Genomic DNA, 18,962 nt, shown 5'->3' with positions numbered 1-18,962 from the left:
AAAAGTTTGTTAGAAGATCTATAATATTATTTAAGAAAAAAATTAGATGATCAATAATTCTAATTTTTCTCTCCCTTTCTTTGTTAATGATCAATAGACTTATGTTGGTTACATAATTTTAGATAACAAAAACACAAGTTTATATCTAGAGAGAGATGAATTCTGATGTAAAAATATTTTAGTAGTTACCATGGTTATACAAATGCTGCTAAAATTAAAATTATATTTTTTTATATTGTGATAATATTTTTTAAAGTACCATAGTTACGGTAACCAAAATGCATCATATATAATTATATATACACTGAAAAGACTACTTTGTTATACTCACAATAATCTATATATATGTATCACAATGACTACACGCATTGAAAATAATAATTAGTTGCATGGTAAGATAATCAGTACGTACGTATAGTGGATGATGAGTTAAAGTTCCACCGATTAATGCAAATTTAAAAATTAAAGATGCAAGAAAACCATTACTCAATATAGATAATTAGATGTGAATGGTATCTATCCATAATTAGAATCCATGTGGCACTTTATGCCCAAAATTCAGTTTGTGTTATCATTAAAAGTGATGACGTGCGTATTCCAAGTTTCCAATTGTGGCAGCGAATCAATATATCCCATTAATTAGAGAGGTTGCACTTTCTGTTTTTGAGTCTTAAAGACGAATGAGGAGAGATGTTCTCATTTTCTTTTTATTACACTATTATATATTTAACGATACAATAAGTTAAATTTATTAGGCAGAACCGACCAGATAAAATGATGATAAATTTGTTCCTAAATTAATTAGTTTGTGATAATCCAGTGGCCCAATCATGATTTCTGGTACTATATATTTATAAGTTTTCCACTCTTATTATTGTTCATAAAAAAAATATTCATGGACTCTACCATATTAACAAACTAATCTTTTAAAAATTAATTTATAATTACATTATGATATATTTTTTAAAAGCTAAATTATCAGCATTCTGATATAAAATTTATAAAATTCAATTTAAGTTACTTGTATGTATATATTTTTCTCATACATATGTAGATAGAGAATTTTAAAATATAATAATCCATATAGATTGCTATAAAAAAATAAACAAAAAAAAATTCTTAAAAAAACTGAATTTATATTCACAAATTAAATCATATTGCATGTGAAAAAAAATTTATAATAAATATATTCTTCGTATATTATTTGTGTATTTTTTATGTACTCTTTATGTACTCTTTCAATTTTATTGACATGTACTACACAATTCAAAAGTAACACATTAAATCCTAAAGTCTAAATAAAAAAGTATTTAAAGTACAAAAAATAATATATCTAAAGTTTAAAAGATAAATATAATTTAAATAAATTTATTAAAAAATTAATAATTTAAAAATTAAAAAATATATATTTTATTCTATACATTAAAAATAAAGCTAACAAAATATTTAATTACGAGACTTCTTCAAAGTATTTATGAGCTATCAATTCGAATTCCATACAATACTCTTCCGCGGTTCCGCCCATTCTTGATAACTCATCAATATTTTGAAAAAGTCTCGTAATTAAATATTGGAAAAGTATAGGATACCAACATATTATCTGCCAACTTCTGCCAACTCTTATTTATAATTTTGTTTCATGGAAGTGTGTTCGTGGATGTGTCTAATAATTAATATATTTTAAATACATATATAAAGAGACACATCCAGAAAATATATCTATAAAGACACTCCTATTAAACATAGCTATAAAAAAAACATTTTTATTAGACACATCCACGAACACACTCTCATGAAACACAATTATAAATAAGAGTTGGCAGAAGTTGGCAGATATGCTGTTGGTAACATAGCGGAACCGATAAATATTTTGTTAGCTTTTTTTTAATACATGTAATAAAATATATATTTTTTAATTTTTAAATTATTAATAATTTTAATAAATTTATTTAAATTATGTCACAAAAAATATTTTATTTCATGCAAAATAATTTTAAAAAATGGCTTAAAAGATGTTAGAAGTAATATAAAAATTTGTAATGTCCTATTGACTTAGCCACTTAGGTACACATATGCATGTACTCAAATTTTAAATAAAATACTCTACATAGTCCATAATAATTTAGAAATTAAAAAAAATATCATATATTTACTTAAGTCACTAGGACATTACAAATTTTTATAGTACTCCTAACATCTTTTAAGCTATTTTTTTAATTTGTTTTGTATGGAATAAAATATTTTTTTGTGACAAATTTAAATAAATTTATTTAAAAAATTAATAATTTAAAAATTAAAAAATATATATTTTATTCCATACATTAAAAAAACCTAACAAAATATTTAATTACGATACTTTTTCAAAATATTCATGAGCTATAAAAATGGCCGGAAGAGTATCGTATGAATTCGAATTGATAGCTCATAAATATTTTGAAAAAGTCTCGTAATTAAATATTTGGTGTTTGCTACGGTACGATCATAAATTTATACGTATCGATACGTTTAAAAGATGGACAAATAACAATAAGCCATGTAGAGCCAATGAGTTATAACTCAAATAGCATAGTCTCCCCATATTCAATTAAGAAGTTGCGGCTTTGAGTCTCCTATCTTTGGTAAAAAAAAATAAGCCATGTAGAATTTATTTCTCAAATTGGTATAGGAATTGTATTAGAATTTGGACACTAAACTCTGGTATTGGTGAATTAAATTGTTTAATTTTACAATTTTAAAATTTAAATAATTCAAAAAACAAAAACAAAAACACATTTAATTATTTATCTATACTAAAAAAATTATTTCAATCTTATTAACATCTTTCATAAACCATAATCATTCATTCATACCAAAAAAATAAACAAATTTAAAAAATACAAAAAAAATATCACTTTGTTCTTTTTTTACTAGGTTTCTCACCGAACCTTCGTATCTCTTCTCTGTCTCCCTCTCTTCTCTTCACACTCTCTTCTCTCCAGTAAAGAAGACGAAGAAGCTTCCTCCACGGCGACCTGTCACCGCAGCATTCGTCGCGCGCCTCACCTAGTCGAGGAGAACGTTGTCGTGTCAGAGGGTGTCGCCGTCTTCCTCGTTCATCATCACCGTCGTCAGCCTTTCCCTTCCAGTAACATCCTCTCTGTAAGAAAGACTTTGAATTCATATTTGTGGCATGCTTGTGTTGGTCCTCTTGTCTCTTTACAAATAATTTTGCATCGTTTGAGTTAAAAAAGACAAATATAATGTATAGTATGAACTAAAGTGTGTGATTGCATTATTATTATTCTTGTTTCTGAACAATCTAATTGACAAGGATGTATTTGGATATAAAGGTTGAATCTTAAGACACTGATGCCTAATTGGTGGTTAAAAACATGGAAGATGTTTTGTTTATTCTTTAAATTTGTTAGTATGGCAACATCAATCAATTTCAAATAATCAAATATTGTTGACAATTTTATGATGTATGTGTAACAAGTTTCAAGTTTTAGTTCATGTGATTTTCCATGTTTATATAGTCTTTTAAACACTTCAATTTCTCTCGTTGTTGGATTAAGCAGAAAAGAAAAGAAAAAGCATTTCCAAATTTGATGTGTTCTTGTTGCCTTTGAAGAAGGGGTGGTGTAACTAGAAATTGAAACCATTACATTATGGATTTGGATACCTATAGACAAACTTTCTATGATGGTCTTGGCTTTGGTTAGATCTCTGATTCATTCTTTTTATTTATTTGTTGAGTGTGTAGAGGCTGAAAAGGGAGAAACTTTAAACCCTGTCAATGCCAAACTTAACTACTCAAGAATGGCAGATAAGAAGAGCTTAGTTACTATTTTTTATTTTCAATTATTATAGGCCGCAACAAACAGCTTTAGCAAAAATTAAATGGCTTTGTTGTCTAAATCCAACACGAAGTTTAGGTCTTGTGAGGGATTCTGTAAGTTGTGGTGGGTTTGGTTATTTGGATAGTGGTTTTGCCACTTTCTGTATCTATAATCTAATATTACTGCAGCCATATGCAAGACTTGCTAGCTAACCTTTGCAATTGTGTATTCACAGAGCCTCTTAAGTCCTTCTAATAGATATTGATAAGCTGTTTGGAGAAAGTCTTGAGCTATATCCAGAGTGATTTCAGTCGATCCAGTGTATATAAATCTGGACATTGATCAAATAAAAAGAATATTAGTTGCTCAAAAACTACTAAAAAGTTTCTATAAAAGATATGGCTGCAGAATTTATTAGACCTCATCATCAGCTCAAAAATTTTCCATCTAATATTTGGAATCTCAATATCCTTTGCATCCTTCTCCTGACATGAATAGAACATTTGTATATTAGTGCCAGAAATCTAATAATCTATCTCACTTACTGCTTGAAATTGCAATACAAGTTTTATCAATTATATAAATTCTAAAAAAACAAATATTGCAGTACATGTTATTATAAGGTTGAAAGAATATAACAGCCGATATTGGTGATTTTAGGAATATTATGGGGTGTGAGTGGTGCACTGGTGAAGGCTAAGTTCAAGAATGGTGGAAGTGGTGCCGAGTTATGGTTCGCTTGCATGGTTGGACCTGTAGGCATGTGGATTCGATGGTTCTTAGCTCGGCTCAACGGTCGTGGATTAGGAAGGGCAGGGTTGTTTAAATGGATGCCATTTGGAACTCTTATTGCCAATGTATCAGCTGCTTGTGTAATGGCTGCACTTTCCACCGTAAAGGAAGCAGTAAGTTTCTTTTGTGCTCCTCTCCCAATGCTCCAATATTTGCTGCATTTACTAATCTCTAACCTAATAATAGTAATAGGATTACAATTAAATTAGATACCATTGAGAAATTGTTACAATTGTGTCTAGATACATTAATTTATGAATGTATAAAAAAAGGTTAGTACAACCATCAAAAGTACTGTGTTAAACATACAAGAAATAGCAAATTAGAATCATTTGTACATTAATATATTCCTGATGTAAAGATTTTATTGTTACAAATCCAAATCTTCAACAACCTCTAAAGGTGGATTCATATGAGTCATTCACAAAAAAGTTGTAGTGTGATTGATGTGATATCCGATGGCTGGTACGAAGTCTATAAAGAGTTTGTGATATAAAGTTTAGCTTTAGATAAAGAGAAAACAATTTCACATTGCAAAAATAAAAGAAAAACTCATTTTTCTCATTACAAATTTTGTAGGTCAATACCAAAGATTGTGACACTATTGTAATCGGAACACAGTTAGGTCTCTTGGGGTGTTTGAGTACTGTCTCAACTTTTGCAGCTGAGTTCAATGCAATGAAAGAAAATAGGATGCAAAGAACTCCTGCGGGTAGTACAAGTGGTGGACCGACAAACCACGGCATCTCCCGGATCCGATGGTCTCTCGTCAACCCATCGCTCCCAGAAAATATCCGCGAAGAACTCCTTGCAGCTTTTGACGTTTCCAGAAGTACGGACAGACTCTAACATTTCAATACCCCTTTGCATTTCTTCTTCATTCTCGTGATCACACAGTAGCAACATGGCAGAGACAGGTAACCTGCTTCGACGCTGCCCTCCGTCCAGGCCCTAGAAAGCAGTTCCATCCCAATGTCACGGCGGATAATCCAGAAATACTCCGTCAACCCCTGTCGGAGTATAGCATCCGCATTTCCTGCTTCAACGCAGCGATCGATGAACCTCCTCTCCGGCCGGTCAAGGTAAAATAAAAAGGACACTAACGGTATAACACGCATCGTCACATGTTGGTACATAGTTTCGGAACTCGCTGCATCCAGAAAAACTTTGCAACTTGCCTGCATATTGAACAGATCATGAATCGAATTCAATGCAACCTTAGTGGCAATCCTCACCCATATATCGCGAGGAAGAAGATTCAGCGATCATTCATGCTCGACGGGCACGTTCCCTTCCTTTCTGTTTGTCTTGGAAGATCCAGCCATTTGCAAGGGCTCGCCAGAGGCAGGAGGGTGGTTGTTGAGGGATTATCGGAAATTATTAACTTATCGCGATAATACCAATTTCCAAAACGTTTATATCCTCAACTGTAACACTAATTTTCTATCCTATAAAAGTTAATTTATCTATAAATATATATGTATATAATATATTATATTATATACTGACATTAATTAATTATTACGGCTTAGCGCGTTAGTCGTTTCGTTGCCCAACGTTATGGATAATACCGGATAATTAATACATTTAATATATGTACTTATACCCATATTTATATATACGTACAAGAAGAAGTGTCTTTCTTGGGCTGCCAAATGGCGGTGGGCAGTCTCATTTTTATTTTCCAGTTTACCTCGATATTCGGAAATGGGAAATGGGAAACGTGAAAGACGTTTTTGTTGTTTGCAATTTTAATGAAGCTCATCGATAATGGTTAATATTGAGAAGCATCAGATAAAACAATTAAATACATGTTGTAACTGTGTAGATTAGGGAATCTTAAACCGATTAAAAAACCGTGAATGATCACATTCGAATTAAATGATAAATTTTTTATTTGCATTTAATTGGATTCAATGTAAAATATTGATTGACAGAACAAACCTTTTTTCTTTCTATCTAAGTGGGGTGCAGTACACCCCTACCCCTGACTCTGGTATCCCTGCACATCTGCTTCTGAACCTACTTTGGCTTGAAGTACACGCTTACTCCTGAACGTGGGGTCCGCGTGACAGTGCACCTCTACTTTTTCCCTTTTGAGCATCCAGGCGAGGGAAAACCCCTAAACCAATTTACACCATCAAGCTTAACCAAGTCAAACTAACTAAGATCTTCATGGAACCTCCAGCCATTTTGCAAGAAACTTGGGCCAAGGATTATGGAAAATACCAAGACGACACACGACCACCAAAGAAACATTTTGTGCTATTATTATATCTTTTTTTAAATGGTTCAGTGCGTCGTACGTTTCTTTACTGATTGTTATGGAAAAGATAAGATAATTAATAAGTAAGGGAAGAACGAAATACTCGTTTTACAATGCAAGAATTTAATGTTCACTGTTCGAAATTTGTGTTATATTTATGTCAACTTTAGTTGCTTACCTTAATTACTCGCTGAATAAATGTTATCTTTTCTTTCTATTTTTTTCCCATCAAAGTAGTTTAATTTAATGTTTTATTTTCCTGAAAATAAAGCCCCATTATTGACACATGGACACATTAGTTACGAAAAAAAAGATACCAAGCAACTTTCTACCTACATCATAATATAATATATAAATATAAATATACGTGCCCGTTATTGACAACCCCTAACCCTACTAAGTACCAACCCTTCTTCACTTCTTCCATGCCGTAACTCATTCTCTCAACTCTCTGTCTACCCTTCTCCATTATTACTACCATACGTCATCCTCTTATCCTAAGAAAATGTCGGAGAAACCCGTCACCGACCATGCCATTAGTCCAGACGACCTAGCGGATCTCTCGATCGACACACTTATCGACATCATCCGCGTAGATGAAAAGTTCGCAGATTATGACCTCGTTGAGGCCGCACTGGTCAAGAGGGAGGAGATGTTGAAGGCTGCACTCGTAACGACCAGCGCAAAACTGAGGCAGGCGAAGGTGGAGATGATGGCCGCCAAGTTCGTTTTCGAGGCAAAGAAGGATGAACTGGAGGAAGAGGTACAGGAAAGGCAACGGCTGAAAAGGGATTTGAAAATAGAGCAGCGAAAAATGATGTGCTCCTTCACCAGTTGGATGTCACAGAAAAGGAATTAAAGGCAGAAGTTGCCAAGCGCCGTGAACGGGAACAGGTGGAGGCTCTATCGTAGCGTGACCTGGAACGCAGGATCAACGTTTGGGAGGAAAAACATAAGTTTTTGCTCCGTCGGGGTCGTCATCCAATCGGGCAGAATGAAGACGGAGCCGGAGTTATTTGACCTGCTGCACATGCAAGATATCTGAATGTCATGTTTTCCGTTGAGGCCTGTATAATCCTTTTATTTCCTTTGTTTGTTCTGTCGCCCATTTGATCTTCTGTAGTGGAACTTAAACCCTGGTAATATAATTATACATACTTTAATCTTTCTGTTCTTAACCTGTTAAAACACAATTAGGGATTTATATTACGACGGAGCCAAACGCTAATACCTAATTGTTGAGATCGGAGCCAAATACCAGAGGCAGCGCGATTGATTTTCACGAATGTTTACGGGTTCCTTCTGATTTAAGGTCACGTACCGTCATTTTACACTAGACACTAGATAATAAAACAAAGGAATGCAGACATAGTGTCGTTTTTTTTATATCCTAATATTATATGATATTATAGGAAATACATCTTTCAAAATAGATTGCTTGGACGAACAAAGAATACGAAGCCATTGATCGAAACAAAATTCAAATTAGTTCTCTCTCATGTTATATAATAAAACATACATTTAGTGCGATTACATAATAAAAACTCCTTAAAATATTAAAGCAAATTTTGTTCATTAAAGGATAGGTATTGAATCTCTCACCCGGTTATATTATGCGAATACAATCCCGTGGTTCAATTTGAGCATATCCGCATGATCATTATTCAAACTCTGTACAGATTTTATACACCATCGTCAATTATCATTATTGCTCATACAAAATTTATCCCGTACCCATTTTTTACATGACTTCTTTCGGTCACTCCCTATTGCCTATCCAAGTTACCAGTTTTGCATAAATTCACTGTCGCGGTCTTAGTACCCAGCCCCAGAAAAAACCTTCCGATGGTGTAAAAGATTGATTGACTAAACAGTCTTCTGTCCATTCAAACGTCACTTCAATAGTGCAAGGTCCAGATCATATCCCAGTCAAGAAGAAAGAATTATTTGGACTAAATTATAGCCAAGATACGCATTAATTGCGTCGTCTGTGTACTCCACATGATAATTGATCGAACAGACTGTTCTTTAACAAAAAAAATTACAAAAATTAAATAAAATACATCATCAGTACGCATAGCAATTAGCAAGGGGTCAATGAAGGATCGTAACAAACCGGCAATTGCTAGCCACTGTATTGGCGGATTACAACATAGGCTGACCGAAAATGCGCGGACGAAGCATGATCAGCACCTCCATCATCGGGGTTTAGAAAACTACTTAAACGCAATAAGTCCCTAAGAACTTCCGCACCTCGTAATCAGCCAGGCATTGCACACACGACACACTGGACAAATCGCTCGCATCACCAATGGTTCCACGGGTACGGCAACTACCGGAACGGCATGACACGGGCTCTTCTGGGTCCACCGGGGGTATATCCGACCACGGGCCCGCGAACACCTGCGTGAAGACCTCTTTGCACCTTTCAACTGCGCCGGACTCACGGACCACGCCAAAAAATTCGAATCCACGGTGGATCTCATCATCGGTCTTGTCACCAAGCGACAGTAGCAACATCGCAGAGATGTAGCAGGTCTCCACATTGCCCAACTCTGCTGCCTCAGTCAGGGTCCATATACCACCTCTGCGGTGGCCACACCAGAATAAATGAGACATCCCCACGCGGAGCATAGCGGCCGGATTCCGCATTTTGGCGCAAAAATGTCATTGCAGGCCGCCCAGAGTAGTCCAGGAAGCAAGCGATCGGCAACACCGACACCAAGGCATGCTTGTACACGGTGTCGAAATTGCATGCAGATGCAAATAACCTGCAACTCGCCTGCATGTTGAACAGATCATCAATCGAATTCGATGCAACCATCGTGGCAATACTCGACCATATTTTGAGAGAAAGAAGATTCGGCAGACATTCGTGCTGAATGGATACGTCCAGTTTCGTTTTGCCCTTTTAGGAACTTCCGGCCATTTGGAGGGACTTCGTGGATGTTGTGGTTCAGTACCGCATACGTTTCCCTAGATGTTTTTGTTTACCGATGCGTTCAGATAGTATAATAATTATATTGATTAAAGAAGCATTTATCGCATTTAACTGGATTCCCATTTCCTAGGTGGGGCTAATATTCTCAAGAATGAAGTAATTTAAAGGAGCCTTAATAGTGGTGAATAAGATAAATGTTATTAATTTGTTCTTTGCTGGTGCAAGTACACCACTATTCGTGAACCTAGTCCCTGCACCCCTACTCCTGAACATAGGGTCCGCGTGAAAGTAAACCTCGACTGCTATTGCACCCCCCACCATTCTAGTTGCTTTATTTGTTTACTCTTCCATTTCTTAGCCTCCAGGTGAGAGAAAAACCCATAAACTGTATATTCTACCATCAACCCTAACCACCTCTCCCTATTAAGGGTGTACCAGATCTCCTCTAACAGTCTGATGGCAATGCGCACAGAAGGTGTTTGGTACGTCGTCTTTAGAGGGAGGATACCCGGAATATACCCCAACAGCGAAACGGCAGCGGCTCAGGTGGATGGCTTTCCACGGAACCTGCTTCTTCATTACCGGAGTTACCAAGAGGCCGTGAACGCCTGGAACGACTACTTCCAGGTGAATGCAATGCCTGTTACGGAGCTGGGCAGCGAGCTCCCGCCGGCGTTAGAGTTCAATAAACTCGTTCGCGGCGGACAGCACGATTCGATGGTGACGACGACTCCGCCTGTTCCAGGTCTGGGCAGTGAGCTCCCGCCGCCGTCTGAGTTCAATCGATTCGTCATTCACGGTAAACGGCACGATACGACGGTGAGAAATATTACCGCGATGGAACCGGTGCATTTGATAAGCGAAAAATGTGTTCTTGCGACACCCCCACGTCTAGTCACTTGCGTCGGTATCAATACGTTGCTAACAAAGTTACATCACTTGTAGCCAGCCAATCGATTGAGGACATACAACGGGCCGTTGCGTCAATCGAGTACCGTATATCCCAGATGGAGAGAGAGAGACAGAGACTCAGGACTCAAGTGGGAGAAATCATACAGTAGCTGGCCGACGTTTTGCTGGATAGGTGAAGTCCCAGGTCTTAGGGGTCAGTGCAACAACGGGATGGAGACACCGTAAACCGACCCCTCCCCTCCCTGGCAATGTATGTTTAGGTCTAGCATTGTACTATTTAGGCCCAACGCTAATATTGAACTGTTCTGGTGTGTTTGTTTTTTTTTTTTATATATTCCGCTTGGCTTATTAGCTAATGAAGTTATGAAATAGTGCTTCTATCGAAGGTTATGCGTGTGAGTGTTTAAAAGTTAAAACATGGTGATATGCATCGGTTCGAATATGTCATTTGTCTGACCCATGAAAGCGAAAATTTACAAAGCCACCCAACTCAACCGCACGAATCATTAGCAATGAAATACATTCAACTTTGGTTACAACGAAGCTTCATCTGAAAGTAAACAGACTAAGGAAATGCAACACCTCGAACTTGGCAAGGCAGCGGACGCATGACACACTTGACGAATCGTTGGCGGCACCCATGGTCCCGCGGGTCGGGCAGACGCTTGACCGGTAGACGACAGGCTTCCCTGGATCCGACGGGTGCACCCCAATCAGCGGATTTCCGAACAACTGCCCAAAGAGTTCTCTACATAATTCGATTTTTCCAGCAGCCAGTACATTCTCATATATTTCAACCCCCTACCAGCGTCCGCTTTGTCCCCAACACCTGGCGTCAGTAGCAGCATCGCACACATGTAGCGGGCTTGGACGTCGCCTGCATCGGCGGCCTCAAGCAAGGTGTCGCACCCACCGACTTCTCGGCCCATCCAGAAGAATTCCCTCATTCCTATACGGAATATAGCGGCCGGATTTCCTGCGCGCGCACTTTTATAAAGGAACCCATCCTCAGGACGGTCCTCCATGTCATAACCGAACACGACGGGTATCTCCGCCATGGAGGCCACCTTGTACACCGCAGATGAGCGGGCTGCGTCCAAAAACACCTTGCAGGTCGCCTGCATGTTAAACAGATCATGGATCGAGGCCGACGCAACCCTTGCTGCAATTCTCTCCCATATTTCGCGAGGCAGAAGAGTCAGCGGACAGACGCGTGGTGGCACCCCTTTCCCTTTCCCTTTCCTTCTCCCATATCCGGCCTTCTTTCCCCTTCTGCCTTTCTCGGAGGTTGCACCAAATTTCATCCTATTTGATTTAAATTTATTGAATATATGGTGGAAGGGGAAGGTTACAGAAGGACCGTCGTTAGTATGGATCACCAGACGCGATGAAGGAAAGCTGGGTAGTGAACTTATATACTGCAAAACGACTCACCAGATAAGTCAGGTACCGTGCCACATACGCCTTCATTTACGCCCACTGTAACCGATGCTTCATTTTTGGGTTTGGCACGGGAATTGAAGACATCATAAACGTAATTTTAAAAGCTGAACACTGAAAAATAATTTTAAATTTAAATTTAAATTTAAAACTATTTTTCAGTGTTCAGCTTTTAAAATTACGTTTATGATGTCTTCAATTCCCGTGCCAAACCCAAAAATGAAGCATCGGTTACAGTGGGCGTAAATGAAGGCGTATGTGGCACGGTACCTGACTTATCTGGTGAGTCGTTTTGCAGTATATAAGTTCACTACCCAGCTTTCCTTCATCGCGTCTGGTGATCCATACTAACGACGGTCCTTCTGTAACCTTCCCCTTCCACCATATATTCAATAAATTTAAATCAAATAGGATGAAATTTGGTGCAACCTCCGAGAAAGGCAGAAGGGGAAAGAAGGCCGGATATGGGAGAAGGAAAGGGAAAGGGAAAGGGGTGCCACCACGCGTCTGTCCGCTGACTCTTCTGCCTCGCGAAATATGGGAGAGAATTGCAGCAAGGGTTGCGTCGGCCTCGATCCATGATCTGTTTAACATGCAGGCGACCTGCAAGGTGTTTTTGGATGCAGCCCGCTCATCTGCGGTGTACAATGTGGCTTCCATGGCGGAGCTACCCGTCGTGTTCGGTTATGACTTGGAGGACCGTCCTGAGGATGGGTTCCTTTATAAAAGTGCGCGCGCAGGAAATCCGGCCGCTATATTCCGTATAGGAATGAGGGAATTCTTCTGGATGGGCCGAGAAGTCGGTGGGTGCGACACCTTGCTTGAGGCCGCCGATGCAGGCGACGTCCAAGCCCGCTACATGTGTAAAAACTTGTTATCCCTTCTCTTTCCTTAAATATAAATCGTTTATTTTTCCAAAAAAAAAAAACGAAGTATTACTCATTTTCTACGAAAAAAATATTCGAAGCAGCTTCCCACTTTACACTATATATGTATACGTGCCCGTTAATGACAAACCATATCCCTCCTAATGCTTCTTTCCCAGTTTTTCTTTGCCGTAACTCCTTCTCTCACCTCTCCGTCTATCCTTATCCCCCTCCTTATTTCTGTCACCATCCACTGCTCTCTCCGCTGTGTACTTCTGAGAAAATGTCGAAGGAGACCGTCACCGACCACATGGTTAGTCCCGTCGACCTCACAGAATAGCCGATGTCCAATCTGATCGACATCGTCCGTACAGATGAGAAGTCCGCGAATTGTGACCTCGTTGAGGCCGAAGTTGTCAGGAGGCAGGAAATTTGGGAGGCTAGGCTTGAAAAATTCTTAGATGAACTTTTCGAGGTCAGGTCCGAGAGGTTAAAGTTAATGGTCAAGTTGAAGAAAAAGGAGGTTCAACTGAAGGAAGAGGAGAAGGCACGGCGCCTGGAGGAAAAGTTGCTGCGCAGGGAGCAGCAAAAGTGTGAAGCAACCGTTCGCCGAATGTATGACAAAGCAAACGAAATGATGGCGGAAAGCTCAAGGTAGCGTGACCTGGCACAAAGGGTCGTCGATGTCTTGGAGGTCAAGGAGAAATCTTTGTCCCGCCAGGCAGGCGTTCAACTGGTGCAGATTGAAGACAGTGACGGAGGTATTTGACCTGGTGCACATGTGTGACATCTTTATGTTGTTTTGGTTTTTTGTCGAGGCTTGAAGCCCTGAATGATCTATCTGGTTTGTTTGTTTGGTCGTCCTTTTGATCTTATGAAATGCTAATTAAAACCCTGTAGCGATTATTATATCTACTTTCATTGGTTCGATATTAAAAATCTGTTTATCTTCAATTGTTAATCGGTTTATCCTTCCTCGCCAGTGAGTATCACACGAAAAGAACAAAATTTCTGAGTTATTTCCATTTTGATTGCCATTGATTCGGAAGATTAATATTCTATGCTTCGTAGCCAGTATAAATTCGTTTAATCCAGATGCGGTTAACAATCAATATCTTCTCATCTCCTTGCTTGTTAGTAATAGTTTGAATTGATTTAAATTGAAATAAATATTTCCTAAACATAAGCAAAATACGTTTTTTGGTGACTCCCCATTGACTATCCGAGTTACCAATTTTCTGGGCTGTTTGGTATAAATTAATTGTGACGGTATCATATAGTTCACAGCCCCAAGCAAAAAATGGGGGATGTAAATCATCCAATATAAAACAAGTCATCTGAGTGGTTAATCCATAATTAGGGAATTATCTTGCGTTGTTAGCATGGAAGACCAGACGCGATGAAGGAAAGCTGGGGAGGGAACTTATATACTGCAAAACAGCTCGCCAGATAAGTCAGGTACCGTGCCACATACGCCTTCATTTACGCCCACTGTAACTGATGCTCCGTCTGTGGATTTGGCACGTGAATCGAAGAGATCCTAGACGTAATTATTAAAGCTGAGCATTGAAATTGAAAAACAAACTTAAAACTATATTAACGTGAAATGTTAATTTAAGGTATTATGTAACTAAATTATTATCTCTTCTTTTTTTTTTCTTCCATCGAACTAGTTTAAATATAAATCGTTTATTTTCCCAAAAATAAACGAAGTACATTAATTACTCATTTTCTACGAAAAAAAGTATTCGAAGCAGCTTCCCACGTTACACTATATATGTATACGTGCCCTTTAATGACAAATCCTATCCCTCCTAACGCTTCTTTCCCAGTTCTTCTCTGCCGTAACTCCTTCTCCCACCTCTCTGTCTATCCTTGTCCCCCTCCTTATTTCTGCCACCCTCCACTGCTCTCTCCACTGTGACTTCTGAGAAAATGTCGAAGGAGACCGTCACCGACCCCACCATTAGTCCAGTCGACCTCACGAATGAGCCGATATCCAATCTGATCAACATCGTCCGTACAGATCAAAAGTCCGTGGATTGTGGTCTCGTTGAGGCCGAACTTCTCAGGAGGGAGGATTTTTGGGAGGAGAGGCTTGTAAAAGCCTCAGGTGAACTCTTTGAGGTCAATAACGAGAGGTTAGCCTTAATGGTCAAGTTGAAGAAAAAGAAGAATCAACTGGAGGAAGAGGAGAAGGCACGGTGCGGGCAGGAAAAGTTGCTTCGCAGGGCCTTGCAACAGTCTGAAGCGACCGCTCGCCGACTGTATGACAAAGCAAGCGAAATGATGGCGGAAAGCTCAAAGTTGCGTCTCCTGGCAAACAGTGTCGTCGATGTTTTGAAGGTCAAGGAGAAATCTTTGTCCCGCCAGGCAGGCGTTCAATCGGTGCAGATTGAAGACAGTGACGGAGGTATTTGACCTAGTGCACATGGGTGATATCTTTATGTTGTTTTGGTTTTTTGTCGAGGCCTGAAGCCCTGAATGATCTATTTGGTTTGTTTGTTTGGTCGCCCCTTTGATCTTCTGAAATGCTAATTAAAACTCGGTAACAATTATTATATCTACTTTCATCGGTTCGTTCTCTGCTTATCGTGAATTGTTTGGAGTTACTCATAACTCAGCCCCTCTGCCTATAAATCAGCCAAATAAAACAAGTCGTTTGAGTGGTTTAAACAAAATTAGGGAATTATCTTGTGCCGTTAGTATTTAACGTTTCCAAATCATGATCCTAGAACATTTCAGCAACTATTTACGGGTGCATTATGAAAGACCTGTCTATCGAGTTATCCTTGCAAATCAGTTTTACACTTCCGGAATAAACATTCGGAATTATTTTCATTTACCGTATCGTAATGTTATGCCAAATTCCGTTCCTTTATAAAGGATAAACCTGTTTCCAACTAAAATAATTGGATCAACAAAGAATACGAAGGGACTGGTTTAAACAAGTTTCAAAGTACGTACCTCAGTGTGAGGCTATAATAAACCAATTAGTGAAATCAAATAATAGAATCTCCTTAAAAAACCTCATTGCTCATTAAAGGACAGGTATTGAACCTCAACCAACTATATTGTACGAATACAACCCGTGATCAACTGGAAAATATGTGCATCAACGTTTCTATAATTTTATGCACCAGCATCATTTTTTTAGTGCACATCTGGCAAAACCTTACATTAACCTGCTAAGTTTGTTTTGCATAGTATTTTAATTATTATATCATACAGAAAATTAATATTGCTGTTAAACGGTTCAACAAATTATTATACATGCAATAACTATTTTGGTGTTCCTCTTCCTTGTGCAGCCATGTGAGGATTTTTTTTTTCGTGCAGTGAAAAGGACCATACTAAACTATTTATCTAGTTTTAACAACATTTTTAATAGCCCAACACTTGAGCCCACTATTGGTTCAGAAAAAATGTGCATCTCAAGAAAAAAAAATATACTCCAGAAGCCCATCAAGATTGATCCAAGTTCAACCAACTGTGTTCTAACCTAACCCGCCCGACCCGTAACACCATCGACCATCTCCTTCGTCATCCTCTCGCCACTATCCCCACGCCGCTTCGATCCTTCCTTGTTGGTCGTCTCCGGCAAAGCCATACATCTAGCCGAAACACTATGCAGCTCCGGCGAGGACACTATGCAGATCTTCATCCTCCGAACTAACGAGTCGCGACAGAGGCCGCACTTCGGAGAGCAGGCAGCTTTGCAGTGTGACTCCGCGGAAGAAAGCTTCCTGCAACTCCATTACTCCATTGACGGGTCAGTGACGGATACGTAGACATCGCAGCTTATCTTGTATGCGTCAAACGACGTCCACGGCACTTTTCCTTTCCTCCCAACCCTCCTCCATCATCTCTGATTTAGCGTTAAACAGAATCACTAACTGCTATTAATTTAGTTCTTAAAATATGATAAACTAATTCTACATAAACCTAAATAATTTTTTATTGTAACAAAAATAACCAGCTACAAAGTGAATTTCGCAGACTAACCCCTCTGACACATGATGCCCACTAACCAATCATAGAAGGAGAGAGAAAGAGTAATCTCTACCATTGGATTGAAAAAGCAGAGAGATCCGACGGCCAATATCAAATGGCGCACCGGTCAGCCAAACATAAGTGTCATGTGCACTGGTGTGCCAAAGAATTTTGGCACACCGAATCTGCGCCCAACAAATTGTGCCATTCCTCCAAACTCAAACTACACATACAAGTTTTAAACCAAGGATCAGATTGGCACCTTTTCCTACTTTCCATCAACTGCATTTCACAAAGCCGCTGGAAGATTTGGAGGACTCAATATCTATCACAAATCTGTCATCCCAATCCCTACTCAATATCTATCACAAATCTGTCATCCCAATCCCTTATCCAAACCCTGCTGGTGATTTCACTTTGCTCATTGGTGATTGGTTCAAGACCAACCACAAGGTAATTAACCAACCAGGATTATTACACTTTGCTCCATTCTTGATGAATCATAAAGAAATTGAATGTTAGTCTTCCTGATTGCAAACATTAAGGCAGACTTTGGATTAAAGCAATAATTGACAAAATTAACAACAACGAATATAAAATCACAGAAATTAAAGTAAATCACATTAATTACAGAAATCACTACAGTGCTATAATAATTAAAAGAAGTCACGGAGGGGGAGTTACCGGAAGGGAAAGGCTGACGACGGTGACGAAGAACGAGAAAGACGGCGACGCTGTCTGACGTGACGACGTTCTCCTTGGCTGGGTGAGGCGCGCGACGAATGCTGCAGTGACCTTGGCAGGGCGCCATGGAGGAAAAGAAGGAAGAGGATGGAGAAGGGAGCTGTCAAAGAAAATCGGGAGCCGAGTGCGAAGGAGAAGAGACAAAGAAGAGACTATGGCAGTGAGTTTGAGATTTGAAGGTTGGGTAAGAAACCAGGAACATTTTGATATTTTTTTTAGTACGGTTTAAATTTGTTTTTTTTTTTTTGGTATGAATGATTAACTAGGATTCATGAAAAATAATATAAAAAAAAGGGTATTTAAGTCTTTTAAAAAATAAATAAAAAATATTTTTTTATTTTTATTAAATTATAAGAGTGTTTTAGTAAAATTAGTGATATAATATATATTTTCTTTTAAAAAAATTAGATGTTGATGTAGAAAATAAATTCTACGTGGCTTATTGTTATTTGTCCATATTTTAAACGTATCTGTACGTATGAATTTATGATTGTACCGTAGCAAACACCTTTAATGCATGGAAAAAGTAGTGAAATCCTCTTTCTCATCATTTTCTAAACTAATCAGATAGACACTATTCAAATAGATGAACCATATACACAATTTGCAAATTGGAAACATAATTCTCATCATTTTTTGAAAGGCCCAAACTTTAGGTATAACATTTAATTAAGTTTAAGTATGTTAAAGTCCTTAATTAAATTACAGTTTTATTTGTTGTTGTCTTCGTCAGAGTCAGATATATATAGAGAGAACTTCTCGTGAAATTTAAATTCATGCTATATTATGCCCTTTCATATTCAATGTCTATAGTTGTAGTTAGAAGTTAGCAAGAGTAAAATGACTATTGAAAATAAACTACAAGCAAATTGAAGAACTTAAGTTGAATTCCAAATGGTAGAAATTACTTGAAGATATAATTGTTGCGAAATTACTAAGTGCACCAACATGCATGTACCTAACTTTTCTAGTAGAACTCTAGCTAGTTAATTATTACTATTTTAATATTTGTTGTAAAAGAAAAATTAGCAAAAACAGAAGTTAGATGGTGGAAGATGAGGACGTAGAGTCTAAAGATAAAGCTATTAAAGTTTGAAGAGTAGAAACTCAATCGAAGTTGACATATAGTGATGATGAAGCAGTAGTAGTCTATCTCAGAAAGAAACTAGCCGAAACTGAGAACACAAATG

General features: G+C 38.1%; 3 protein-coding genes across 3 annotated transcripts; 2 read left to right on the top strand and 1 right to left on the bottom strand.

Annotated features, from left to right (window-relative positions):
* LOC107641173 lies at nt 4,444-5,459 on the top strand. Its single transcript, XM_016344679.2, has 2 exons — nt 4,444-4,723; nt 5,190-5,459. Exons 1-2 carry the CDS (start codon nt 4,562-4,564, stop codon nt 5,457-5,459), a joined length of 432 nt encoding a protein of 143 aa, XP_016200165.1. The 5' UTR covers nt 4,444-4,561.
* LOC107641172 lies at nt 5,456-7,345 on the bottom strand. Its single transcript, XM_016344678.1, has 2 exons — nt 7,244-7,345; nt 5,456-5,788 (listed from the first exon to the last, which is right to left on the bottom strand). The coding sequence occupies exons 1-2, from the start codon at nt 7,343-7,345 to the stop codon at nt 5,456-5,458; spliced, it is 435 nt and encodes a 144-aa protein (XP_016200164.1).
* LOC107641171 lies at nt 12,582-13,064 on the top strand. Its single transcript, XM_016344677.1, has one exon. It carries the CDS (start codon nt 12,582-12,584, stop codon nt 13,062-13,064), a length of 483 nt encoding a protein of 160 aa, XP_016200163.1.

Source organism: Arachis ipaensis, chromosome B05, assembly GCF_000816755.2.
Source record: "Arachis ipaensis cultivar K30076 chromosome B05, Araip1.1, whole genome shotgun sequence".
NCBI classification, from domain to species: Eukaryota; Viridiplantae; Streptophyta; class Magnoliopsida; order Fabales; family Fabaceae; genus Arachis; species Arachis ipaensis.
The sequence above is the reverse complement of the archived record's forward strand: the minus strand, read 5'-3'. Positions and strand labels throughout refer to the sequence as shown.

Excerpts from the sequence above, each read along its gene's own strand:
- LOC107641173 (XM_016344679.2), top strand. The coding sequence starts at position 4,562 with ATGGTTGGACCTGTAGGCATGTGGATTCGATGGTTCTTAGCTCGGCTC. Across the intron at positions 4,724-5,189 it reads TTTCCACCGTAAAGGAAGCA|GTCAATACCAAAGATTGTGA; the intron begins GTAAGTTTCTTT and ends CAAATTTTGTAG.
- LOC107641172 (XM_016344678.1), bottom strand. The coding sequence starts at position 7,345 with ATGGAGAAGGGTAGACAGAGAGTTGAGAGAATGAGTTACGGCATGGAA. Across the intron at positions 5,789-7,243 it reads GGGTTGTCAATAACGGGCAC|GCAAGTTGCAAAGTTTTTCT; the intron begins GTATATTTATAT and ends TTCAATATGCAG.
- LOC107641171 (XM_016344677.1), top strand. The coding sequence starts at position 12,582 with ATGAAATTTGGTGCAACCTCCGAGAAAGGCAGAAGGGGAAAGAAGGCC.